Source organism: Sturnus vulgaris, chromosome 3, assembly GCF_052056855.1.
Source record: "Sturnus vulgaris isolate bStuVul1 chromosome 3, bStuVul1.hap1, whole genome shotgun sequence".
Taxonomy (NCBI): domain Eukaryota; kingdom Metazoa; phylum Chordata; class Aves; order Passeriformes; family Sturnidae; genus Sturnus; species Sturnus vulgaris.
In genome coordinates this window covers 58,933,676-58,961,497 of record NC_142245.1, presented here as the reverse complement: position 1 = coordinate 58,961,497, position 27,822 = coordinate 58,933,676, and the positions used below count along the sequence as shown (strand labels likewise).

Below are 27,822 nucleotides of genomic sequence, written 5' to 3'. Positions count from 1 at the left end.
CGTGGCCCGTTCGGCCAACGGGCTTTAAATCGGCACTCTAACAACCCACGGGAGCCGCCGCTTCCCAGCGTGGGCGAGCGACGGTCCCCCGCGGCGGCCGCTCCACAAGCGGGCCGAGGACGCCGCGCCGCGGCCCGCCACCGCTGCGGCGCCTCCGGCTGCAGGCCCGCGCCGGGTGCGCGCGCAGCCGCCGCCCGCGGGGCGGGGCAGGCGCTCATTTCCTCCCTGGGCGCCATTTTGTAGCGCAGAGAACCCGCAAATAAAGAGCGGCGGGAGCGGCGCGCGCGGGGGACCTCGGGCGGGGGGGGGGTGCGCGGCGGTCCCGGCCGCGGAGCTGGTGGCGGCGGCAGCGGCGGCATTGGCAGGCGTGGAGGTGGCGGAGTTTCGCCCCCGCTCGATGTGAGGAGGAGCGCGGCCCAGGCAAGCGGCGTGCGAGGGGCGCGGGGCCTCCGCGCCGCGGGCGGGAGGTGAGTGGTCGCGCGAGCGCTCCGCCCTGGCGGGACGGACAGACCGGGCAGCCCGGGGTGCCGAGCCCCAGCGGCTTCTCCATCCCTCACCTCGGGAGCGGGGGGGAGGAGCGGAAGCACTTAGAGCCATTTTGTTCGAGGCCCCGAAGCCCGGCCTGGCTGCGCGGCCGGGATCCTCCTCCCCCTGCCTTGGGCTGCCGCCGCGCCCCCGGCCGCGGGAGCCGCGTTTGTCGCTTCCCTTATGGGATAGGAGCGAGGGCGGCGGGGCGGGCACTGCCCGGCCTGAGGGGCGGCCACAGCAGCTGGGTCTGTCAAACACCTGCGGCTGCGGCCCGTGGGGCGGGACCCCCGCGGTTGCTGAGGCGAGTGTGAGGGCTGACCAGTTACGGGGCTACCGTGAAGCTTTTCTTTTTAAACATCGAAAGGCTCCTCAGTACGAGAAAGACAAGGAGTTACTGGAGGGAGTCTAGAATATTTCTGTTGTGAGGAGGGACTGCGTGAGCTGGGCCTGTTGACTCTAGGAAAGAGAAGATTGAGAAGGGCTCTCATCAATACATGCATATATCCTAAAGGCGGGTCCTGTCTTAAAGTGAGTGGTGCCAGACTCTTTTCAGTGGTACCCAGCGACGACAAGGACGAGGGTCAATGGCCATAAACTAAAACATAAGAAGTTTCACCGCAGCATGAGGAAGAACTTTACGTTGAGGGCGGCAGAGCACTGGAACAGGCTGCTGTGGTGGTGCATTCCCCCTTAATTCTTTTCCATGCTGCACTGTGATCTGAGAAATTTTTGAGCAATCTGAAGCACATTCGTTCGGGACAGCTGCCCAGGCAGGTCATGGAGTCTCCCTCTCTGGAGACATTCAGAACCCACCTGGACACGTTCCTCCGTCGCCTGGTCTAGATGATCCTGCTTTGGTGGGGACGGGGGGTGTTGGACTATGTAATCCCCAGAGTTGGTGCCTTCCAACCCTAATGATTCTGTAAATTACATGTTTGTATATATGTGCGCACACATATGTGCTTTGGGAGTTGGGAGCCCATATTGGGGTTTTCCCCATGGAACTCTTTCTTTGTATCATTAAAATAACTCTCAGTTCGGGTATAACAAGTAAAGCTTCATACCTCATTCAATTACTTTTTTTCATGGAGGTTTTTAAAAGAGTTTTTAAGTCCTGTGTTTTATAAACGTTATAGGAAAAGATGTGCGGGCTTCTATCAGAGTTACTAAATTAAAATGTGCTTTCCTCATTTTGCATCTCTTGTAATTGAAGCTGCTGTAGAAGCCTAAAACGCTTACTTTTCATAAAAATTCTTTTAATGCCTGTTACAGTGTTATTCTAAGTATGGAGTGTGGTTTTATGTTGCTTGTTGCCAGGAGCAGATGCGCAGAAGGAGTGGTGTGTGGCAGCGACTGTTTCTGCAAAATCATGAAAGTGCTTAGTTAGGATAGTACAGTTAAGCTGTTCATAATATAAATCACAAAATACAATCGTGTTAATTCCAGCCAGTTATGCAGGAATGTTGTTTACATTGATTCTTTTTATTGTAGAAAGTAACACATAATCATGTTCTTGCAAGGTGTTTCTGATCTGGGTAGGAGAGAGATGATCTCTTTTAGAGGAGAGCCAAGTGATAAGAAGCATCTCTTGATGCACAGTGCTTGAGAAGTTACTGTATTAAATTCAAACAAGGAACGTTTCAGTTGCAGTTGTTGTCTGTAGTGTAGAGGTTCACCTGTTCCTTGATAGAAAACTAGGCAAGTCACCGTGACAGCTGCTGCAGCCAGCCTGGCACTGCTGATGGTTCTTAGAAACATGGAGCACAACGATAGCAGTATGCAGCAGTAAAAATGTTGAAGCTTCTGTTAAGTTACTCCAGGTTCCTGAAAAGCTCTTGAAGGGCAGTAGCGAGGTGAAATTCATATGTATGAAAAGAGCGCTAAGTGTTTATTATCAATGTAACTTCTCCAGAATAACCTACAGAATACTTTTTAGCTAGTGTGCTTTTGTTTTTTAGTATGTGTTTCTGTCATGGCAAGTGATAATAGGTGGCAGTAAGGCAGTAACTTCTGTTGCAGTGGCCCCTAACTTCAGTCTTTTGTGCTCTTGTCTGAAAGCAAGAGGTGGTTTTGTAAACGGTGATGTGCTGGGTGTAGAGGTTGGAGTATCCTGGTCTGGTGCTGGAATTCTGTATGAGGTCTGGAGATGGAAGGTTGAACTACCTTTACGTGAAGCATCAGCCTTTGATTTCTTGTAGTCATGGCTGTGACAGTAATCATATATTTATAATTGCAGCAGGGGTTACAAGCCAGGTTTTTGGGGGAAATTCACCTTTTTTGGTATTTGTATAATTCTGGTACTTTTTTTGAGGAACACACATGTAATTTCTCAATGTGTGTGCACCATTTAATCAATGTTAGTTGTAGTTGTGTGTGACAGCTGAAAAGCATGTTTCTCTCTGTCAGGAACTTAGCATTAGTGGCAAGACTACTTCCAAATTCCAAAAGCGTTAAAAATTCTAAAAATCTTTAGAAGTGGGTAAGGTAGGCAGCCTAAGTACAGGGCTCACAAGCATTCCCTCTGTAATCTCAAGTTACTCTGAATGACTGAGTTGGACACTGGCAGTTTGTATGAGTAGCCTCTTATGCTTGTATTTTATATTTAAGGTATATTTTTGGTAAAACAATCTCAAATAAGGATCTGCATGCAGAAGTTCAAGCAAAATGTTTGAGTGCTTCTTGTGAGTGGGAGGGAAGGGGGTGGGAGTGGAGGAGACCTCTTAGTTTAGGGAAGCACTTACACGCCTGTGTATTACTAAGCCTAGCAACAGGAAGCTGCCATTCATTAGTGAGATGCTTCTACTGAATGTTTTCTTTCTGTGGGTTCTAATGTCAGTATTTATTGTAGGAATGGAGTGAGTGTTGTTTGTTTTGTTTGTTGTTAACCAGGACCTTGTTTGGTAGGGTGCTGTGTAGTTGTCAGTGCAGGTTGAAAAGGCTCTGCTTCATTGGAATGTGCTTGCTTGTCTTACTGACTGACAGTTTTAGGATTTGGAAAAGTTAAATTGGTTCTTTGGGTGTGATCGTGAAAATACTACGGTAATCCTTAAAAAATCATTGAGAAAATGAAACAATGCTCTTAAGGAGTAAATTGTCTTTCTTTAAAGCTAAGTGTTCACAACCAAGGAGTTGACACATCCTTTCCCTGGTACATGTGCAATAGCAACTTTACAAGCTTGTCAACTGTTAATATTATATGCAACTTTTCCACTGGAAAGCATATTGCAAAGATGCATGCCTCCAGCAAACCTTTCATTTGTTGTTACTTGAATGCCTGTAAGATTTAGGAACTCAGTATTTTTTACATAATCATAGTTCTAGAAAATACTGTGTATTACTCTTTTGAGATAGGAAGCATGTCCTGTAGCTCAGGGCGGTGTGAATATTTAACCTAGCAAAATGCAGTCCTCTTATGCTCTGTATGCACTAGAGGAATTCAGTTTGGCCTATCTAAGCCGTTTATTTTGCATCTTACTTTTCCTGAAAATATTCACACGGGTTTTAAAATAACAGTACTTCCTGTTTATTGGAATCTTAACAGAATAAGTACTTGCAAGAACATGTTGTAATGTTCACAAATTATTCCCTTTTATTCCAAAGAGGAGGAGCAGTAGTGTAAATTGCTTTCCTCAGACCTTGATTATCCTTTACGTTGGAAAATGCAATGTTACGTAGATACTAAATGTCAGCTTGATACAAAGTTGGTTTTGATTAGTTAAATAGGAAGCATTGATTACTGATTGGCTTTTTAGACATAAATAGAAAGTTTGAGGTAATTTTTAGAAATAAGGCATCATCTAGATTACAGGAGCAAACATATCATAATGTTGTTTTGTACTCTGATGCTGCACTGTGTGGAACCAATATTTCAGTGGTGTAATACTGCAAACTGAAGCAATTAAGGCCAGAAGTACAAGTTTCTGACTTATTCATTGTTCCATTTACACTAGAAACTACACTAAAACTCTTTTTTTCTTCTCCCTTCAGAGTTCACAATGACGAATGAAGAACCTCTCCCAAAGAAGGTATGTGTAAAATAACTTGTGACTTCACCCTTCCAGGTAATCAAGACAGCTTGATAAATTATACTTTTCTTTTTGCTTCATAGGTTCGCCTTAGTGAAGCAGATTTTAAAGTTTTACCTAGAGATGAGCTTATCCTAAGGTAACGTAAAAAGTGTTTTTTCCATCTCAACATTTTAGTGAACTTCCAGTGATAGATGTGTAAATTTACTCTTCCATTGTCTTTTAGCATCCTTGTTCTGAAAAACAGTTTTATTTGTTTCATGATACATCTCTTCTGCAAAGTTTTCCTCTTGTCTCAAATATTTTTATTTATAGTTTGGGAGGGAACAGTTTTTCCCAAGAGGCAAAATCCTTAATAGTATTTTGTAAAACATGAGTATGAGTGTTTTTTTTCTTCACTCCTAACTACAGAAGATATGATTGCTTACATTCCTTGATAGATAGCAAGTTATTTTAAACATCAGAAAAATGTCAACTCTTCTCCAGTACTTCTTACACTTTCTCAGTCATGGAATTGTCTTCTCAGCATGTTCAGATATGAACAGAAAAATGTTAAAATTAAGTTTTCATCGCCTAGAACTTTGATAAGGAAGAACCTGTCCATCTTTTTAACTCTTTAGAAAGCTTAAGTGTCACCACAGAAACAATTATAGGGAATCCTGTTGCACAGACCACCTGTTTAAAGAAACCACCCCCAAGACACTCCTCTTCATATGCCTGAATTTTCTGATTCGTAAACCAGGAACTATCCAGACTAGCCATCTGTGGGGCATCTGTTTATCTGCTGGAGTAATCTGTGCATTTTGGTAAACATTAGCTCTTGGCTTCTTGTACACTGAGTTATTAACATTATTAGGGTCTCAAGGTAAATTTTGCTGTTTCATAGAACAAAGACTAAATTGTGTAGAAACACTGGGTTACATATGAAATACTTGGTGTACATTGTGTTCAACTACCATCCCTTCTGGGTAAACTATCCTGCCAGCTACTTTTGGGGTGACAGCTTTTTCCAGGGAGTAAACACAGTCTGGCTCCATATGTTTAAAACTGGTTTCTGTCTGCCTCTGGGTATCCAGTCTTTTGGGCTGTAAAGGAATATGTATTTAAACAGTAAGAAAAAAGTGCTTTTTTCATAAGAGGTTTTGGCCTTGTGATCCTTTTTATAGAAATTTCTGTACTCAGGATTATCTCTGGCAGTAGTAAACTTCTGAGTCTCCAAAGCTGTGCCCTTACTTCCTGCGATTAAATTCATATGAAAGTACCAAAGCATAGATTCTGTGCCACTTCCTTTCTGACTGATAGTGTGAAAACAAAAAAAAGCTGTCAGTTGTAATCAGTTTCTGTAACTTGCAATGATTAGTTGCTATCATCAAAGAGATGAATTTCCAGCACATGTTCACGGGAGGATGTGATGGAATACACTCAAGGTGATAAAGTGTGTCAGCAGCTCACCTGTGTTAACAAAGAGGCAGAAGGAAATTTGCTAATGACAGCTATGTTGCTGTTGACTCATCTTCTTAGTGTGTTGGAAAGCTAACATGCTCTCAAAAAGGGCACTTGATGGATTTAAGGAGAGTGGCCATTCAATGTACCGAGAAATGGAAATTTAAATTCCAATTTGGTCATGTCCATTTTATTAGTTTGCATTGATCTGTCTTTCAAACACTTGTATTGGGAACAAATTATGGATTTCTAGTTCACCTCCAATTGTGATTTGACGTAAAACTAGCAATTATTGCACTAACTGCTGGCTTCAGTTGGCTGGAAAAAAATATTATTATTGCACATATTTTAATCAATGATATTTCTATTACTTTGAGACGTAGAAAAGCATACGTTGACCTCTAGATTGTCTTTAAGATTTGGAATGTATTTTTTTGGTCTGTGCTTCGGTGAGGCAAATGCTTTTTGAGACGAATGTGTAATCACCTTTTAGTCTTTTAGGTAATAACTTACCATTGCTGTACAGTTGCAGTGATGAAATACATAGGTAGAAAAGATTAATTTTTTTTTTCAGTTTCTGTGCCATGAATCCCAATTTTACCATTCTTTACCAAGAAGTACATAATTTAGGTTTGCTCATCTTAACTTTTGTTGACTAAACATGAGCAGGACCAGCACAGAGCCTTTAGGTCTGACCTTGAATTTCTGCTTGTCTCATGACTTGTTGCTGTGGACTCACCTTAAACTTTCCTGTCTTTAATGCAGTAGTCACTTAGCTTGACTGTAGGAGCGTCTGAGTGAAAGAAGAGCCAGGAGCACAGTAAAGAAGTACTCTGGATCATAGCTAAAAATCTGATCAGTATTTCCCTTATTATTTAGCTGAGTGATTAGCTGGTAAAACACTGAAGCACTCTGACATACACTAGCACTTTTGAGAAATACAGTGCTTTTACTAAACTTCAGTCAACAAGGAACTAGAGCCAGTCATTTTTGGAATGGCCTGGGTGCAGTGTGTGTCTTAACCCCTAACTGCTTGTCATTTACTGTGAACCTTAAAGCTCAGCATAAAAAATGGGTGCTTCAAGAAAAATATTTAGGACTCTTTATAGAGTCCTAAATAAAGTATAAAGGCTGCTTAATATTTTTAGAGACTGAAGGGAATTAAGTAATTGATGTAATGCTACTCAGTTACCTTCCAGTTCTTGTGAGACTGTAAGCTGTCCCTTGAGTGCAGAACAGATTCAGGAGTCTCCCCCCTGAATGCCTTTCTGAGTAGCACTTCAGTGAAGCTCTTCAGGTTATTAATTTTGAACCATCAGATTATGGACATAAACTACCATACTGAGTAGAAAACAAACTAATGGGGGAAAAAATTTTGGCTTTTAGCCTTTGTCATTCTTCCCCCACTCAGATTCAGCAATGAGCTGCCTTAGTCTGCTACAGGTGTGCTGGAAGGCATAATCTGGGGCAAGGAGGTCAGGGGTCTGTGTTCCCTCCCAAGATCTCACTCATTCCTAGTGGTGAGGGGGGAATGTTGGAAAATGTGCCTTGGTGATGTGTGAGCACTTCCAAGAAGTGGCTGAAACACTGTTGCATTACCAACACCATTCTAGCTGAGTGCAAAGCGCAGCACTATGAGGGCTGCTGTGGGGAAATTTAACTCCATCTCAGCCAGACCCAATACAAGTTGCTTGAACTGCAATGGTCTTCACCGGGTTTGTGACAAAGTGCCGCATCTGAATAGTTACGTTTCCTAGAAATGTTGGTAGGCATATGACTTGAAATCCATGACATGGCCTTGTGCCATCTAGGTTTTCTTTTCCAGGAGTTTGGTTCTTGTCTAAATACTAGCAGTTGTTGAGAGGTGACTTAGAGGTATTAACTGCAACGTTCTTGGTGACCGTAGGCTACATGGTTTGTTTGTGGGTGGTTATTTCAGGGGTTTTTTTCCTTTTTTTTCAGGTAGTGGTCTGGCACATCTACTTGTGTTTCATGTCCTTATTTCACTTGCTCTGTATGTTGCTCCTGTTATATGGGAGTGTGCAGGTCTCATGATTTTGATAGAATTACTGGGTTTGGGTTGTGAGGTGTAACTTAAAAGTCAAGTAGTCCTATATATTTGAAGACCAACTGTTTATTGCATGTCATTTTTTAATGTCAAATTAGGTTCATTCTTTCTAGATTTGCTGTTTAGTATACCATTTCAGTTTTACCTCTGGTAGATTGAAATCTCCTGAACTGAATTTTTGATGGTCATATGGTGAAACTTCTTAGAGCAGAGAGATTAGTTTAAGGGTTAAGTATGAAATACTACTGCTCCCTTTTGCAGAGCCTTGAGAGTTCATTCATGCTGTTGCCATATTCAGCTGAAGACATGTAAAATTTTTTTTGTTGCTTGAAGGAAGAGATCTTGTGCTTCCTTTTCCCAGTGATGTGGTCTTGCTTGCTGTTACATTTCTCTGATGCTTTTTAGACCCTTTAATGTGCTGTTTGAATTCACTAAATGGTCCAAATTACCTAGAAGCAGGCTTTATATTTTCAGTTAAAGTAGTGGTGTAGGTTAGAGAGTTAAAATGGAGCAGTTGTGATGAGTCTGGCATAAAATACATGTCAGAGAGAGAAGTTAATTGGGAGGAGGGAACAGACACCTTCTTCTTAGTGGTAAGCTATTAGATGAATTTTCTTTATAATGTGCAATCATACCATCATGAGGAACACACACAGTTAGGTGCAGAGTACTATTTAAAAATCCCAAAACACCATGCTGTGAACTTTTTATGTAAAGCATTTAATGCTAAACTTTACAGCAGACTTTATTTGCTACTGATTTGATGGTTTGTATAAAATGCAGTGCTGTTTTTAAGTGATGTTTTTTGACTGCGGATGAATTGCCTATATATAGCATGTTTTCAAAGAGTTATTAAACTATTTGGCTTATGGATGATGAATATAATCAGAAGATGGTCTTAACATGAATGAGCTGATACAACTGCTTGATATAGACTGCTATTTCTAGTCTTATAATACACTTTGGCTTGTCCTGTTCACTTGGTAACATATTTAATGTTGTATTTGTATCACACTTTGTTACAGAATTTTGTTTGAATTGCTTTGCTATGAGAATAAGATGTATATAGGGTACTTTACAGATAACAAAAGATAACAAAATAAGTAGTGTTTGATTCTAATGTTTGTCTGAAACACTGATTTTGAAGATGTCAGTTTTAAGTGTTATAATACACAGCTACCATTTTATTCCTCTGAGATTCAAAGCAGATTTAACTATTTCCATGCTTAAAAGCTCCTTTTTAAAAACTGGAATTGTCTTTTGTGCAATTGTGTAATTCCCTCTTGACATTTTCTGATTATGGTATCAGTGTGTGCTCTGAAAGCTTAGGAATGAGATGCCTTGATTTAATAAACAGCTTCAGAAAATTCTTTCTTTTTCTCCTTATATCTGTGACAGGTGGAAACAATATGAAGCATACGTGCAAGCTCTGGAGGGCAAGTACACAGACCTTAATTGTAAGTTAGCTGGCTTTCAAAATGGTGCAAATTGTCAGAATGTTTATAGCAGAGTGATCAAGTAATATGTGTGCTTTCTAAAAGGGCTAGAAATAAGAGATAATAATCTATTATGTCAGTTACTTGTCAAGAAAAGAGCCCCTGTTTTTCCTGCTCTTAAGTTTTCAGCCTCTCCCAGCTTCCTTACCATTTTTCCAGTTGCACATTTATCACACCATCTAAAACGTCTTGGTTTTGCATCTATGGGACACAGACTGCTGGACAGGGAGAAGCTCAAAGCATAACCCCATAAATAGGTGTACTTTCGGAACTTTATATACCAAAATACTCCAGGAATGTCTGTGTGTTTAGTAGTCTTATGGGATTGTAAGACTGAGAGGGGAAATAGTTTTTAGAGGTAAATGTCTAAAATGAGTCCCCAAGGATTATTTGATCTGATTAGGAAAATTTGATTGTCATTCTTACATGGTCATTAAAACTTTTGAAGATATGGGGAAAACGTCGTACTCTGAAATGTGAAAATATGAATACATTCTGGGGGTGACTGAACAGCCAATCCTAAGTCACTTTTAAAGTTATGATGGCAGCTAGAGATGGTGTATTTCCTGTTTTCCACTCACCGCTTCAGTCTAAATACTTAAAGATGTAATACCACTGAGTTTAAAGTGTATTTTTCTGTCAGTCCAAATGGATGTCTTCTTTTTTGCTGTTGCTGCAGCCTTCTTCTACTGCTGTCTCGTAATGTTTGGGGTTTTGGAGACACTGAAATATAGCAAATGGAAACATCTCAAACTGTCTGAAACTCACATCTCAAACTGTCTAAACATAGAGAAATTAGTTGTTTCAACATTCTCAGTTTCTTGACTTTGGAAACAGTACATGCCATAGTAATCAATGGTAATGAATTATCTGCAAAGATTTATTTAGAAATCATTGTCCTGAAACAATTTATAATTTTTGGGTCATATTTACAGCTGATTATTCTCAAGAAATTAGAAAAAAAATTAAAATCTAAATTATTCAAATTTTTAATTGTTTTTCATATGACAAGTAGCAGAGTGAATACAGTTGGTATTGAGTTGCTTGCATATGTTTTTGAGTAATTTGGAAATGTGCTGCCTTCTCTCATATTCCGTATATAATTTTTCATAAATTTCCATAGATTAGAATTCTAGTTGTGACAGAATGTTGTTGAATGTCTTACTGTTTGCTCATGGAGTGTTGAGACCAGTTTGAGGATTGCCTGTAAACAGCCCTGTTTTTTCAGACTACAGATTTTTTGTGAGAATAAAGACTTTCCTCCTGTGCCACTCTGGTCTCAGTTTTTCGTCTACATACCCGGGCAGTTCCAACTTCTCAAGTTTCAGACTGCAGGTTATAAGAATAGTTGGTTCAGCAAGCAGTTAAAAAGTGATTTCCTATATAAACATCTTCAAAATTTTAGTAAGTCTTCAAGGAGGACCAGGAACACAGATTTAAAGTGACCTGTTGTCAAGCTTTTCTAATACTTAATGAAATTTTGGGTTTTGTTTATGCTAGTTATAAACACGACTGCAAAAAGTGTAACTATTTGACTTCTGTTTATGAATTTGGGTTTTGGATGCTTTTAACTATATTTTAAAAACTTGCTATTGAGAGGGTACTATAAAACATGCTTTCTCTGTCTTGTTGTTAGCTAATGATGTGACGGGGCTGAGAGAGTCTGAAGAGAAGTTGAAACAGCAACAGCAAGAGTCTGCCCGAAGAGAAAATATTCTGGTGATGAGGCTGGCAACTAAGGAACAGGAGATGCAAGAGTGTACTGTAAGTATTTAGCAAGGATAAGTGTGTTCGGACAGTTGCAGCAATATCAGGTGTTGAGCCAGTACCTATGTGCTATGCTATGTTTTTTGTGTATCTACATGGTCATATTTTCTGTGTTTAAAGACAGGGAAGGATACTTAAGCTTTCATTGAATTAGTAAAGATCACTTCTTAAAATCTGAGGGTTTTTTAATATTAGTTATTTCTGTTGATTTTGAGCAGCATTTGTGATTGGAAGGTCTTTTTTCAAACCGAGCTAATTCTTGCATGTGCCATGCTTACTCTCTTCTAGCATTTACCTGCAGTACAAAAATGTTACTTCTGAGTATCATCAGAGTCAGGAACAAATAAAAATGTAAGGGTATAACAGTTTATTTGGTTTCATTTAGGAGGTTTTAGGCTGATACTTACATCACCTTTGGATAACAAGGTATTTGTAAGCTTCTGTCTGTTTGGCTGGATAGATGAATTGCTACTGACTTGGTCAAAGCTCTTTTGAAATTTGGCAGATCTGCTTAATTTCTAGTGTTCTAAATACATATTTTGATCTTTGTTTCTCTCCTTTATTTCAGGCCATTTTCTGTGACTTTTATATCTATGTTTAGTTTTGGTTTCTTAGAAACGATCTCATTTTCGATTACCTTCTTAACATAATTTTCATTCTGCTTGAATCTGGCAGTTTTCTGAGCGGATTGAAAAAGCTTATTGCTACTTTCAGTAATATATTCTTCAGAGCTTATCTTATGAAAAACACAAGCTCTCTGCAAAACTATTAACTACTGTTGTAGCTTTGCTTTGCTTTGCTTTTTATGTCTTCCTTTCTTTTTTCCCCCTAAAGTTTTTCAGAGCTTTCAGGTGCAGGTATAGTAGTGTGACTGAACTCCATACACAGTATTTTCACTGCTCTTAAGACTGTAAGATCACTTTACTTCACAGTAAATAGTGTTATAAACAGGAAAAAAATTAAGAGGATTAGGCTTACTTTGTAGTGGCAGAAAACAAAACCTAGAATCACTGAGGTTGAAGAGACTTGTAATTTCTAGTCCAGTCTGCCTGTTCACAACAGGGTCGGTTGGGCCAGGTTACTCAGAACTGTGCACTAGTGGCTTTTAAGCATCTCCTAAAATGGAGACTCCAAAACTCTTTGGTGGCCTGTGCCGGCATTGAACTACTAACACAGCAGAATGTGTTTTCTTGCTTAAGTGGAACTTCTGTGTTTCAGTTTGTGCCCATCACCTTCTGTGCTTTCAGTGGGCACCACTGGTTTTGCTTTCCTTACTTCCCATCAGGTATTTATGCACATTGGTAACATCCCCCGAACCTTCACTTCTCCAGATTGAGCAGCACTAACACTCTCAGCCACTTGTGTCAATACTCCAACCCCTTAATCAGCATCAGGGCCCTTCATTGGCTTCACCCTGATATGTCTGTGTCTCTCTTGTACTGGGGTGTCCAGATCTGGACCCAGTACTCAGCAGTGCCAAGTTAGAGGAAGAATCACCTTCCTCAGCCTGTTGGCAGCACTCTTGCCAGTGCAGCCCAGGACGCCAGTGAATACCTGGTACTGTACTGCAATACTTCCCTAGTTGTAAGGCTACTGTATTGGTCCTCCTTCATTTGTGAAGTTTTACTAATAAATTCTGCTATGTGGAACAACAGTAATAATTTTTTTTTCTTTTGAACTAGTAAGTATATAGCTAAAGGAATAAATACTAAAAAGAAATAAATAAAAAGAAATACAAGTTTTTCACCAAAACCAAATTCGTGTGTACTATATTTGTCCTTCCTCCTCCCTTGAAATTACAAACTTCAAGTATTTAATGCTTTGAATTTGACAATATCATGGAGACTATAGGGGTTTTTGACTGCACTTTATTAGCTGTTTATGGCTGCATAATCTTTCTAGAACATCTATTTAGAAGAACTTCTGAAGAACTTTTATTTTCAGTTTACTTAAAAGGTGGGTAACAACCTACCAAAAAGAAACAAAAAATTGACACATGCCCACACTCTCAGGTGGCTTATATTTCTCCTTCTCCTGGCTCCAGAATTAACACCAAAAATGCAATCTCCATAGTGTATAGAGGTAGGAGAATGCATCCTTGAAGAAGAGGTATAAAATGAATACACTGGAGGTGTATAATGGAAGCATTGTGACTTTTAGGTATTTTCAAGTTTAAAAATGCACATAGTTTGAAGAAGGTCCGAAGGGTTACTTGGCTTTGTATTTCTAGAGAGTATTTTTTCCACTACAGTAACAGTAGAAAAATACGTCATGTTGGATAAGATGCAGAGTGAAGCTATAGGTTGTTAAATCACTTAATGAGCTATTCATCATGTGATGTTACTTGACATGCCTGATTTTAATCCATAAAACAATTTTTCCATATTTTTATTACAGTTAACAAGTTTTTTATAATCCACACTTACATGTAAAATATACCAGTAACATTTATATGTAAGCCTTCAGTGTTTCCTGTCATGGTTTAATTAGAAAAACTGAGCATTTATGGTGTCTAGTTTCTGGAAAACTACAGATATGTTTTTGAGACATTTTATTCTTACAAACTTAACGCTTTCAAATTTACATGGTTAAAAACCTAATACCGTACCGTATTCACCTGCTAGTAGTTGGCACAGAGTGAGCTTTCTGATTACCTGTGTAGAACACCTTGCTTACTAAAGTACACTGGCTCTCTTTTAAAATAATGTGTGATGAACTCCCTTTTGGTGTTTTAATTTTCATCCTTTTTTAAAATAGTAGCTTTTTAGTGTGTTTTCAGCTTATGAAAGTCACCAGTTGTCATCTAAAAAGTGTAGGTGTGCATGTCAGAGCAGCAGTAGCAGAGTCATTGCCCCTGTTTTGTGTCAGTGCTGTTTTTGAAGGAACAAGATGGGAGTGCATAGCTCCATCCTCTCTAGTGCTATGTGCTGAGTCTAACAGGAGAATATATTGATTTCTTCAGAGCCAGTAGCTTAGTAAAAATCTGTGACAGGTGCCTGCAGAGTTACTCTATGGTTTTAGGGTGACTAAGGGCTACCTTGAAGTTCAGGCTTCTAACATCTTGTGTGCCCTTGTTGTCAGCAGCATCGAGCTACCTTCCTCCAGCAGGAACAATCCTTAGGAGAGGTTGCTGCTCTTAGGGAGGTGTGGGTAAGGTATTGGTTATGGTTTCTACATAAAGCTTTATTTCTGGTAGAGGAATAAACAGAGTAGTTAACAGAGCAGTTAATGCTACTTAAGGGAAAGGCCTTAACCTCCTTCCAGGCACCTGCACAATTACTGAGCATGAGTAAGTAAGTGGGTAGACATTTGGAAATACTTTCTGCTCAGATATATTTTTCATGGAACAGATAACAGTGAGTGGAACTTTCTGTGGGTGAAATTGGAGTGTAGCACTAGATAGTCATGACTCTTGTGGTTTAGGTTACAGCACTGTTGTGTTTTTTCTCTTCTTAGTTGTGCACTTTATTCCTTCCTACTCCTTCCTTATAAGAGGGATATATAGTTAATCTGACTTAGATTGCTTACACTTTCAGGTACCTGTGATCTGATTTGTAACTTCTTCATTTTAGAGTGTGTTCTTTGTAGCTATCTTTGGGTGATTTCAGCTGAAAGCATGCAGCTGTTTCCAAGAATGTGAGAACTAGGGGGATTGAAAGTCTTATTGTCTGTCTTTAGCAAAAAGATAAAAATCCATGTAAACAAAACCTCACACATCCTGATGTCCTCTAAATAGACTGCTTTCAGTGCTCTCTTGGCTTGGGTTGGAACAGAGAGAAAGCTGCTAGCAAGATTTTTATTCTGTTTGTGAAAATTACCTTTACTTGTCCATCTGAGGGGCTTTTGAAAAATACCAGCTAGTGTGTGCTTGCATGTTTGGGAATATGAACAGTCCGTAGGCATTTCAGGTGTTAGAGTGGGTGTTCCCTGGGGTTTGGCATTGGACATGACTATTCCTGTATGTTCAGCTGTAGCCTGAAGTTGGTCCTGACTGCAGACAAAATCTCCTGCTCCCTAACCATTACCACCTGGAATATCAGTGGGAAATGACTCATACCAGAAAGTGATTAGAGGGAGCAAGAATGTGAGGTTTGGACCATCTAAGCAGGAAGACAAATGTAATTAGGAAGTTGGCAGAAAAGGGAAGACATTTGGCCTGCTTTGGGAGCAGGTCGTACTGGGAGGAGATTGTTAGGTCTTCATGGATGAAAAGCCTGACAGATGAGAACTCCGGAGTTAACAACTGGAGAAGGCACTTGTGTAGGAATCAAGAAAATTTGAGTTGGAAAAAATGGAGGGAAAGAATGGTCTTTGTAAGTTTAGAGAAGGAATGAGCAAGGGTTAGTAAGCTTAAGTAAGTTTTTTCTACATGACTGCTTTAGAAATGATAGTTGAGCTGAAGTCTTGTGCAGTTGCCATCTGCTGGGCTCAGGAGTGCGAGCTGGAGAGACCACCCCAGTGAGCTTGTCAAATAACTGGCATTGCACAGCGTTGGCTGGGTCCTCCAGAGTGTTTAAGTGCATTTCTGGCATGACTGAGGAACAGTGGCAGCCATTCTGTGTGCTAGTGATCCAAGGAATCTGTTACAGTTTTTAGACTTGCAGTGGAAGAGGGAGGATTCTGGGCCTTGGTAAGACAAGGAACGTGGCCTTTTCTTCCCCCCCCTCCCCAGTTAGTGATGTCTCTTTAAAAATGGATTTAGAACAATGTGGCTTTATCATTATTATATTTCTGAAATATGTTGCTGGTGAAGTTGTCAATTTCACTGTCTGCTAGGCTCTAGCCATCACAAAGAACTGACAGGTTGTTGAAATACTTTCAGTAGCAGAAGACTCAAAAAATTGCATGAATAGAAAAGATAAATCAATAACAATGAATAAAATTGATCTATATTCAGTGAGCAATATATTGTGCATTCAGTGAGGCAAAGCACCCAAGAGGTAAAATGCCATCCAAGAAATGTTAGCATAACCTTAATCTGGACTTGCTGTTTCTAGGTAATGTTTGTATGTGGATTCTTGAGTACTTTATTTCTTGAAAATATTTATAGGTAGTGCTTTGTTCCCTTCATATTTCTTTCTGCATACATAGAAGTTTGTTTATGTAAAATTTAAAGTATGATGATTTCAGTATTTTTAAGAAGCTAAATACTTTTCTTTTTATAATATCAAATTAATGTGTCAAGGGAAATACTTCAGTCATTCCGGAATCTTTGAAATCACTTACTTGAAATCCAGGAAGTTTTGTTATTGAACAATATGTAAATTAAAACACGTTGTACTCCATTTAAAAGTTGCTGAGGTTGCTACCGCACACTGAATGTACATAGGACTTCTGCCTTCCTCTTCACTGCTGTGGAAAGACCCCGTAAGAAAGTAACTGCATGTACAGAAACATGGTTAAGCTGTCAGTGCTGCTGTCTGTGTTGTGTATCCCAAGGAAAGCAGAGAGTGCAGGGAGACTCCCTTTAGGGTTTGTCAGTGAAATTCTCTTGCTCTCAAGTCTGGTTGCAGGACTGCCTGCATGGGAAGCAAACCATGAGACTTTCAGTTAATGTCTTTTAATATTGTGTGATTCTGTTCACCTCTTGCTGATGAAGAAATGTGTGTGATACAGGGAGTGTAATAAATTGAATTTAAGAATCAACACATTCTGTGAGGCTGATGCGGTATTGCTGGTTAGCAGGGTTCTAAACACTTACTTCTAGTACAATTAAAGATATGTCTGTTATGATGAGATTAAAACTGAAGAAACTTTTAAAGTTATTCCTATTTATTTACCTTCATTTTGAATAATAAATACTATATTTAAAAGAAAACCTCTGTTACTACTACTGAAATTTTGACTATTGCAGGTGTTCTAAACATAGAAAATTGTAACTCCTTTGGCTTGTAGTTACTGCAGGAGAATAAAATCCAACCAAAATCTGTTTTAATTGCTGTTAATATGTCTAAATTATTTTGTTGAAAAATATACAATCTTGCATCATAAGTGACTAATATTGCAGTTGCAAAAAACCATAGAAGGTTCTAAAACCCTTTTTATTATTTGCCTGTAGATATTTCTTGTTAATTTTAGCTGTAATGTTCCTTAGTAACGTCCACTGAACTTAAGTGGGAATTAACTGTCTGTTTTAAGCAGGGAATTCTTTCCATATGCTCTTTGCTCCCCACAAGGAGTGCAGGCAGATGCCAAGGAACAGGACAGGGAGCATTCTAATGCTCCAGATATTGCTCTGACGAATGTAAATTGACACATAGAAAATAATCTGGGATCTGGAAGGAAATCTGCTGTGAAAGGTTAAGCATAGCAGCTGCTTAGGATGGGGGCTTGAGTGAGCAGGCACATGGACAAGGGTGCAAAATATGCACAAGTGATTTTTATTCTTCATTTTTCAGATTACAGGGTGAAAGAAGGCAAGCTATCTTGATGTTAACTTTGGAGTAACTTATTTGTATTGAAATTACTTACAATTTTTCTTTAATATTGTATAAATAAGTCTTCTTTTCTTATTTTATGCAGAATCAGATTCAGTACCTCAAGCAAGTCCAGCAGCCTAGTGTTGCCCAACTGCGATCAACAATGGTGGACCCAGCCATCAACTTGTTTTTCCTAAAAATGAAAGGTGAACTGGAACAGACTAAAGACAAACTGGAACAAGCCCAAAATGAACTGAGTGCCTGGAAATTTACGCCTGATAGGTAAACAAAACAAATACTCCCCAGTCAAGACTTCCCTGACAGTCCCACTACGAGAATGCTATGGTGGGACAGCCAAGTACTCGTTTCCACACCAAGACTCAGACGTTTTGAGGCAAAAGCCACATTCTTATACTGTCCAGCTTGTAATGCTTAATGTAAAACTTACCAGATGAACCTTGTGTTTCAGCTTTTTTCTCCCCTTTGCTTCAGAGGCCTGACAGCGTCGGACTATTCTGAAGAAATGGCCATCTTCGAAAAAAATCTTTTCTAGAACATGTAGACATTTGCAAAATTGTTCTATTTGAAGAAAATAGAGGGAGAAACAGAAGTCTTAAGTCTGTGGCACACTGTGTCTACAGACAGTTTGGAGGAGAGAGAACCTAGAGATTATAATCATGAATTGAACATGTAAAATTCCCGTAAAATGTAGAAGTGGAATATGCTTCGCTCTTAACCTTGAGCCTAGTGACTTAGAGACACTATAAGTCAGTTTTGCCAATAAGACTGTGGACTTCCTGCTTGTTCACTGAACTGCTGGGTCAAAACTCGATGAGGTGAATTTTGCATTAAAGAGTTTACTTGCTAACAGTTTTGCATAGCCACGAGAGTGGTATTTGATATCACAACAGTGGTAGTGTACACATTTGACTGTTTAGCCTTTGGGCTCTCTAGCACTTGATGCAGCCTTAAGTCACTGTTGCTAAATAATGAACTGTTTTCTGGATGGTTGGTAATACTGTGGACGCCTCAAAATTAGGACTGTACAAAAATGTACGTTCCATCTAAATGCAGGTTTAAAATTGTTGGAAGCAATATATATTTGATCACAACTAGCACGTATAAGAAAAACTGGTTGTGATAAGAATTTCACTGCATGTTTTCATGCAGAAATGAGAATTTTTTGATCTTCATACTAAGAACTGATCTCAAATGCTCCATACAGAAGGCACATGACGGCAACTGTCTTCAGTGTTGGTGGGGTGTTTTTATTCCGTTGTATTGCCTGGGTTTTTTGTATTGTGCTTCTCTACAAAATGTGCCTTGAAATAGTTGTAATACATAGTTCAAGGAACACTTCTGGTTATACTGTTGTATCGTGAAACTCCTGGGATGAACGAGAATTGAACAGGTTGTTATTTCTGCATTGTCTCGTTCGCTGAAAATGAAGTCAGTATTTTAACAAACCAAAAAAATCTTAAATGCATGCATTTTCGTTGGTGGATTCAGTGAAGGAGTTTTTGCTACTCTATTGATGCCTCTGTTCTGTTGTCCCAAGTTACTTATAAGAGTAGCGATCTGGGACAGTTGGGAGTGCACGTCTGAGGGTCTGTAAAGCAAAATGTAGACTTGGTGTAGCATTTGTGTGTTTGTTTTTTTTCCCGTAGCAAATAGAGTTCTATTTAGTAATCTGAGGTTTTGATTTTTCAAAACAGTTGGGCAACATTTTATGACTCAGTTTAAAAAATTAAATTTTAATTTTTAAATTAAAAAGAGACATTCATCTGTCACAGAAGGTGATGTATTCTAACTGTTTTGGTGACTTTTATTAAGATGCCATTACATAATTTTGACTTGGAAGAATCTTTAACTGTTTGTGCTTCAGATGATTAATACGAGATCCAAGAGTAGTATACTTATGCAGGTTTATTTTTTTTTTGCATGAGTAATGACTTAACAGCAAAAGAAAAAAATCCACTGAAAAATTTTACCTTTTTAAAAGTGATACATCCGGAATGATTTTGCTATAGCAGTATCTAAGATTTTATTGATCTAGCATCAAAACAGAGGTAAGACTTATATAAATAAATTGTTAATGTGTTACCAAGCCATTTGTAAAGCTCGCTATAATGTGTTGAAAGTGGCATGCCATGCAGATTGCTTGTTTCTAACTTGGAGTTCAGAAAGTTTTTTAATACTTTTAGATGCAGGTTGGTTGTTTTCTAAAGTCCTCAGGCTCTGAATGTGTGAATACAACCAAGGAGAGATGAGGAACTTGCTGCTTCCTTTCAAACCCAAATGTCAAAAGAAAATGTTATTTTTGTAGCTACAACGTACTCTAATTTACATCATATAATTTTAACTCAGTGGTGTGAATCTGCATAATTCATATGTGCAGTGGCTGAAATATAGGAAGTTAGAGTTACTTCCTGGTAAATAATCGAGGCTTTGTTAACTGGGTTAAGATTTTACTGTTTTTTATTTCTTGAACGATGAAGAAATTGGATCATGTAAAATATTTGTAGGGGTTTTTTCATTCTCATTGCATCTTGCCTCACCCCCCCCTTAATTGCTTTAATTATCCATCCTTGTATACAACTACTCATTTCATGGCATCTGGCCTAGTTTTTGAAAGAGGCAATGGCCCTATTCAGATCCTAAACTGATGTTCCTGGGGTGGATAACATGTTAACTGCAGCCCTAAGCAGAGTTAGTTCTGGACCTTAATGTAGATAAGGCTGTGCAGCATAAACATTGCTGATGTCTGGAGGGGGAAATAAAAGGGCATGTGATCAAAGGAATGGCTATGCTAAGCCGTTTTAACCGTCATTAAGCAGAGTATAAACTTGGAATAAAAATTAGTTGAAATGTCATTTTGCAGTAAGCCTAGTACAGCAAACATTTAGTTTTCTAAAATTTAACCACTTACATTCTTACAGGTTTTGTTGCATGAATGTTCAAGAGGATTTGTGAAAACAATGCTGAACTTAGTTTTACAGTTTATAGGAATTATTTTAATAGTTATTGGATTTAATGTTCTTGAATGTGTTGTCTTTTTTGTAAATTGCAAAGATTATTCTCTACTAGTTCAGAACATCTGGAAAAATTTTGATGGGAAGAATAGCATTATAGGTAACTATGCAAATTTCTATACAGGTAATAAATATTTTACATTTTGGCAGGAGTTAACCTGAAGATACTAATGGGATTCTAAAATTGTCCCAATTCCAAGGTAACCGGTACTTGCTGATTCTGCAGTTGGTGTTGGTTTGTGAAGAGAAAAGCGTTAAATGACTTAAGCATTGTAAACTTTTTCTACTTGTAGTGATGATGAATACAGTAACAGGAATTTGCAAATGGCTAAAAATCATGTCTGCCTAATAACATTTGGGATCTGTCACATTGGTTATCTCCAAAGTGGTCCTGCTTTGCACAGAATGAACATCTCTAAGGAAACTTGCATCTTAAATGTGCGACTTGGACTGTATTAGGTCGGCACAATTTAAACTTCAAGGACCTGGCATTGGACATCACATCAAGAAAGAAAACAGGCTGCTGCCTTTAGCAGATTTTCAGGCCTCCAGGACTTTACACAGCCAGATTCCTTCTGGAGCAGCCCATCTGAAAGATTTGGGAAAGTCAGTTGAAAAATGTTAAATGGGGCAGAGTTGGCAGAGAACTTAAAAGTTGTCTAAGGCTTAAGTGCTCAGAAGGTAGCTGATAAGGAAGTTGCTGTTTTAAATACTTCTGGTTGGGTATTTTGGTTGCAGGAGAGAAATGTGGCTGTGATTGTAGCAGAAATTTCCTGTTCTACTTTTTTAATCCTCAGTTTTTTTCAGTATTTGTCACTTGTTTAAAAGCATACAAAAAATTAAATGACCTTTTTGGTCTTGAAAATTAATGCAAGTCTTGCTATTGAATTCACAATAAAACTGTTGAAGTTTGGGGGCTTTGGCAGAGCTTACACTTCTGTAGAAAAGAAGACAGCTTCATTATGGTGCTGAGCCTGTTAAAAGGAGAACTGTTTGGGGATCCTATCCTGACTTGGCAGACTAAGAGTCCTAAAGGACTTTAATTTTTCTCTTTCGTGGAGTCAGCTGTATTGCCTATATATTAATTTGCATACTGCTTCCTATAATGCTTTACAATGAGAATTTTATCATGAGATTAAAGATGTGTAATGTTACCAATTTAGTAAAGAAAATCTTGTCAGTTCATACCTGTTTCATATTTCTTTCAGAAACTGAATGTCCTAATGATCATAACTTACGATCTGAAATTTGTAATTTTAAAGGAAGTAGATAGATAATATACCCTTCCTTAATGTCCTTCCAATGTTCAGCTACATTTTCATTCCTCTTCACCATACAAGATTAAGAAATGCTGACCATAGAAATCATGAAGCACACTGTGCATGTGACTGTCAAACATACAAGTTGAGTTGAAAAATAGACATCTCATTTTTTAAACTAGAGTACCTGGACAGCATTTACATGAATGTCTAAAGCTCGTAAAGAAAATGGTTGTCAGTATGAAAAATGAACTTGAGATTTATTATTTCCCGCATGCAACTTCCTTTTCACCCAAATCCAGTTATTAAATTTCATTAGTTCAGCAAATGGGGAGCGATTTTGTTTATAATTTGCTTGTGTAGCTTTATGCAGTCCTTGATCATTTGAATTGCAAAACACATCTTTAATCAAATATTTAACTTCGTTAAGAATTGGCACATGGAAGATTGTGCATACCGATAATCCAGATGTTGGTATAAAAGAAGTACAATATGCTTATTCATATTTTCAGTAATAAAACTTGCCTTCCACTTTGTGGGACAGCGACAGAAGATCAACTGGCGTTGGAACAGCATGTGGTAACTATAGGGAGACTTTCTGCTATGACAATTATGTTGAGGCATAATGTTCCTTGAATTGTGACATGCAGAAATTGCATCTCCTTTTTGTCTGTAATTGTGATTGAGGAAGATAACTGAAGGTTTTATATTCATTTTGTGATAGATGGCTCTTTCCTTTGCAGCCAAACAGGGAAAAAGTTAATGGCGAAGTGTCGAATGCTTATCCAGGAGAATCAAGAGCTTGGAAGGCAGCTGTCCCAAGGACGTATTGCACAGCTTGAGGCAGAATTGGCTTTACAGAAGAAATATAGTGAGGAACTTAAAAGCAGTCAGGATGGTAAGGGATTTTTTAACAAAAACAGAAGTTGCCTTGCACTTCTGCAAGTTTAATTTTGTGATGATATACATAATACAAAACCATCTTTGCCCGAATGAAAGGGTAATATTGAGTAAAATATGACAGCAATAACTCTTAACTGGTAGTCTTAGTTAACAACAAACAAACAAAATCTTTAACTTTGGGGGAACTGATGGGATTTGCAGCTCCAGTAGTGCAGTGTTTGAAATCGAGATTTTTGTACTGTAAGTCTTGCTATTTAATAGGGAATATTTAGACTGCACGCATTACTGGTGAATTGACAAGATGAAAGCTGTTAACATTACATAAAGCCTAGGCATGCACTGAGTAAAGAAAGCTTCTTGTTAACTCTGACTCATTTGGAATTTATTTTAAAAAATCAGCAACTTTTCAGTAATGCCTAAGAATATGAAAAACTGATTTTTTTTTCCCTTTGGTAACTCAGATGAATGAAAATCTCTCCTCATGTTTATAGTCTAAATTTTGCAACTAAATTGAAATTATCTGTGAACTCTGACCTCTTGCATAATTTAAATGGAGGGGAAAATGCAGGTTTAAAAGTTTTCAGTCTCGAATTCTGTATGGTGTGAGTGGCTCTTCATAGAATGTTACATTAGGTTATCTGAAGTTTGGGGATATAACCTATCTAGACATCACATAAATCTGAATATCTTTTTGTTTGTCTTACATCTGAAGATTGTAAGATACCAGAAACTTGTTATGGCATCACAACTGAGATGTCCTACATTTTTAAGGATAGATCTTCCCCCAATCATATTTTCATCTCTGTGAGAAAGTAGCAGTATAAAATAAGGGGAACTGTTTAGATAAATGATTGTATAATGTAATTTTGTGGGAATAGTAACTACTGTTTTGATAATGCACCTCAGCAAAATCTACCAAGTACATAATTGAAGCAAGTGTAGACATTAAAGGCTGCTGCTTTTGGTTGTAGTAATCTCCAGCATTGAGTTGCTTCTTCCCCATATATGAATCAAGATAATGATATTCCTGCAATAACAATTTTCCTAATGATTGTTTTCCATAGCAGCAAGAACACTTTTTAAAAAATTTTTACAATATTAAGCAGTTTGCATTTTATTTCTACTGTCATACTGATGGTGCAGTTGAACTGAAGACTGAGTCATTGTTTCTTACACTGTTTTGAGGTCAGATTTGTTTTGTACCAGAATCAAGTACTAACTGTAAAAAACCTTTTTCTGATACATAACTATTAAAGCACCCTGTGAAATTAGCTAACACTTGTTGGTAAGGTCTTTTTTTTGGTCCTCTCTTGAAGGATTTAAAGGATTAAACACAGTAAGAATTTTGAAGCTTCCTTGAAATATGATGAAACAATTAATACTTTTGGCTACTGAATAGGATTTTACAGTAACTCAGATCTGTTATGTACAGATATGGTTCATGGTCAGTTCTAGAGTATTTCTGCCAGGAATTTATGCTTGAATAAAAGCAGACATGTTAGGATCTACTTGCAAAATACTAATTGTTGTAATTGAGCTTTTCTCTCAATATCTTACTTTCTTGCCCAGAAATTAAATTTTTCTCACATATTTTTAACAGCAGTATAGAAGAAAGGTAGATACCACAGTTGTTATGCATTTTCTCCTTCAGAGGCAGAGTATCAAAACCAGTGCATACTTGATGGCTGAGAAATAGTTAATTCAAAAATTTCAGCATAAAATGTTCAGTTATGGGATTTTAATATTTTGTCTGAGATACAAGCTATATATGAGCTATTAAGTGTTTGCAACAAATGTGTTTTCTCTACATAGAATTGAATGACTTCATCATCCAGCTTGATGAGGAGGTAGAGGGTATGCAGAGTACCATTCTAGTTCTTCAGCAGCAGTTGAAGGAGACTCGCCAGCAGTTGGCACAGTACCAGCAGCAGCAGTCCCAGGCCTCCAACCCAGGTACCAGCAGGACTCCATCCTCTGAGCCCACAGAGCAGGGAGAGGCTGCGGGTAAAGACTGCAGCCGCCTGGCAAACGGACCAAGCAATGGCAGCTCCTCCCATCAGCGGACATCTGGGCCTGGATTTTATAGGGAGGGTAGCGGCACGGAAGATGACTTCCCGGCTTCTCCAGGGAATGGTAATAAGCTGTCCAACCACTCTGAAGATAGAACTGGTAGAGGAAGTGGTAGCTACATAAACCAGCTCAGTACTGGGTATGAAAGTGTAGACTCTCCCACTGGCAGTGAAAACTCTCTCACTCACCACTCAAATGACACAGACTCAAATCATGATCCTCAAGAGGAGAAAACAGTGAGCATGAAAGGTAACAGAACTGTGGGTTCTCGTCATGTCCAGAATGGTTTGGACTCCAGTGTAAATGTGCAGGGTTCAGTTTTGTAACATTTTTCTGCAAAATTTTTATACAGTGTCATTGAAATTGGGAGAGGATACTGTCCAGAAGCCGTTTAAATTAGTGCATACTTGTCACAATTTTGCCTTTTTGTGGGTTTCTTTTTGCTTCAATACCTCTGCCACTTTGGAAATTTTAACAGTTAATTACGTTGAATGTTGCTAAAAGGACGTTTGTGTAGCTCAAGTTATTTTTATATGAGTTAATGTGAAGTTGAAATGGAAGCTATTTCCATAAAGTATAACATAAATGATGTCTGTACAAATCTGTGTATATCTAGAACCTGTGCTGTGTAAGGGCATTCTTACTCATACTGTTATACTTAACACCACCTTCAAGATTTGTCATAATAGCTGTGGGTTTATGACTGCCAAGTTTGCCCAGTACAGTAGTTTTATCACTAAAAAGAGGGACTTACTGAAGGAGTCCTGTAGTAGTTTCAGTGTTAATTACAGTTTTTCCCACCATACATCTGTGCATTTTCTCCTTAGGTGACCGAATGTTTATGAATTGTGTGCATAGTTACTCAGTTTTTAAGAACTGTTGTATCCTGTTGATGCATATTGCTCTGTGACTCCAATATTATCTTACCTGTACTGACCAAACCTAAATAAAAACTTTTAATAATGTTCTTTGTTCTGCATTGGCCTACATGGTTTATTTGTGTGCGGTGTATTTATAGTCCTTGCTTTTGAATTGAGTTTGTATCTGTGTCCATCCTCTCTGATATAGCATATGCCAAATACATGAAGTTGTAGGTGTGTACTAGTACTAATTTCAGGACAGCCTGATAATGCTTGTTCCACAGGTTTTGTCCTTATTGGCGGGAAAAGGGTCGTGGTGAGGGGGAGGTGGAAAGGAGAAGTTAATAAAAGTAAACCTTAGCATTTGAACCTGGTTTTATTAATGATTACAAATAAAACCAAGCCAAAAAAAACTCAAGCCAAACCTGAAAGCTTGAAGTACCTAACAGATAAATGCACAAATTAAACTAAAACACTTAGGGAGTTAGCAACTCAGCGTTTTGAACCAGATAACTTTGTTTTTAAATGCCTGCCTGAGGAAACTGATTTCTTAACAGGTGCAGAGGATGAAAGAATTCCTTTTAATTAAATATACTTTTATTGCTCAGTAGCAGTGAGCTATGAATTTCAGAACCTGGATTTCTGGTGTTTATTTTCTATCTGCTGGTTTAGTGTTGGTCACGCATGAGCAAGGAAGATGAAAAAGCACTGTTGAAGGTAAGATAATAGTACTTAGTGGTGTATTTTAGGGTGGACTTAAGTCCAGTTTCAACATTTTTCTAACTGCGAGTCTTGTAATTACCAGATGACTAATAAAATTAATGCATATGTAGCTACGAAAATAATAAGAAATAACTGCTTTGCAATTCACTGTGGAAACAGAATTGTTTGAAAACAGAATTTCTCAAAAGTTCTAGAGCAATTTTACATTAAATTTTGAATTTAAATATTTTAATTTACAGTTACAGTAAATTCTTAGATTATAGAAGGGCTTCTGTGGTAGCATTTTTAAGTGGCATAAATTAGTGTCTGCAGTAATATTTTCCAAGACAAATGGATGTAGTTAAAATGCTACCAGCTACGCTTGTCTATATTAAAAACGTGCTAGTCCATGACACCACTGCTATTTTAATTTCATAGGGTTTACATCAATGTTCCAAAATCACTTGGTATTGGTAGTGGTTACTGGAAGTATAAATTCCATTGGTGATATCTCATTGCTTTTTGAATGTTGCTTCAGGCCTTACTGCCTGAAAAACAGCGGTTGAATGCATGAAAGAGAAGTAACAAATATCTGTACAAAAATAGTACTAGCATCGGACACCCAAATTAATTTTTACATCAAAGAAGTCCCTGATGATGAATTTTATTTGATCTTACTTGATATTGCTTGCTTATGTAACGTGTATATATGTACATCCTGGATCCCATACGTGGTAAACTACAGTATTTGTAAGAAGCTTCAAATGCTCATAACACAATACAGCATTTAGGCTTCATGTGATCAGATGGTAAAAGCCTTGTGAGGAAATGAGGTCATTAAAATAAGGCATAGATCTCAGGTGGTGACGATTTTTTACCTTGGGATTACAGGATGTGTATGACTTTAAAGTCATCTTTACATGAGTTATTTATTTTCTCAAGAGTGGTATGTTATTTTTAAATAGCAAAAAAATACAAATTATGCCATCAGACTTCAAATTAACTTTTTGAAAAAGAAACAGTGTAAGACAAACCATTCCCCTTGTTATCGTCTGCTTAGAAGTCATCTTCTAAAAAAGGAGGCTGGGCTGCTTTGTGTGATTTTTCTTTTCCTTCCAAAATGAAAGCAACTGTGCCAGTTAATAATAAAATTAATATTATAATTACATAATTGGCTTTCTTTCATGGAACACTTGCTACAAGCATTAGTGAACTGCGGTGTAATACTACATATGCAAATGCTAAAGCCT

At 38.3% G+C, this 27,822-nt stretch overlaps 1 protein-coding gene across 4 annotated transcripts; it reads left to right on the top strand.

Moving 5' to 3' along the window:
• Nucleotides 1-214: 214 nt before the first annotated feature.
• Nucleotides 215-25,977, top strand: WTAP (WT1 associated protein). 4 transcript variants are annotated; one of them, XR_015802477.1, is made up of 8 exons: nucleotides 215-467; nucleotides 4,516-4,553; nucleotides 4,637-4,692; nucleotides 9,463-9,521; nucleotides 11,197-11,324; nucleotides 17,850-18,799; nucleotides 22,781-22,935; nucleotides 24,753-25,977. XR_015802477.1 is itself a non-coding variant. In XM_088161749.1 (8 exons), exons 2-8 carry the CDS (start codon nucleotides 4,524-4,526, stop codon nucleotides 25,334-25,336), a joined length of 1,191 nt encoding a protein of 396 aa, XP_088017875.1. In that variant the 5' UTR covers nucleotides 215-420; nucleotides 4,516-4,523; the 3' UTR covers nucleotides 25,337-25,977. The 4 variants fall into 4 exon arrangements, 2 of the variants coding, with proteins under 2 accessions (XP_088017875.1, XP_014729655.2); XR_015802478.1 differs by having other exon boundaries at nucleotides 17,850-19,157; XM_088161749.1 differs by having other exon boundaries at nucleotides 215-420; nucleotides 17,850-18,028.
• The last annotated feature ends 1,845 nt before the right edge of the window (nucleotides 25,978-27,822 follow it).

Bases quoted from the DNA above. Each gene is read 5' to 3' on its own strand.
- WTAP (XM_088161749.1), top strand. From the start codon at position 4,524: ATGACGAATGAAGAACCTCTCCCAAAGAAG. The intron at 4,693-9,462 runs GTAACGTAAAAA...TATCTGTGACAG, and splicing joins AGAGATGAGCTTATCCTAAG to GTGGAAACAATATGAAGCAT. The intron at 18,029-22,780 runs GTAAACAAAACA...TTTCCTTTGCAG, and splicing joins TGGAAATTTACGCCTGATAG to CCAAACAGGGAAAAAGTTAA.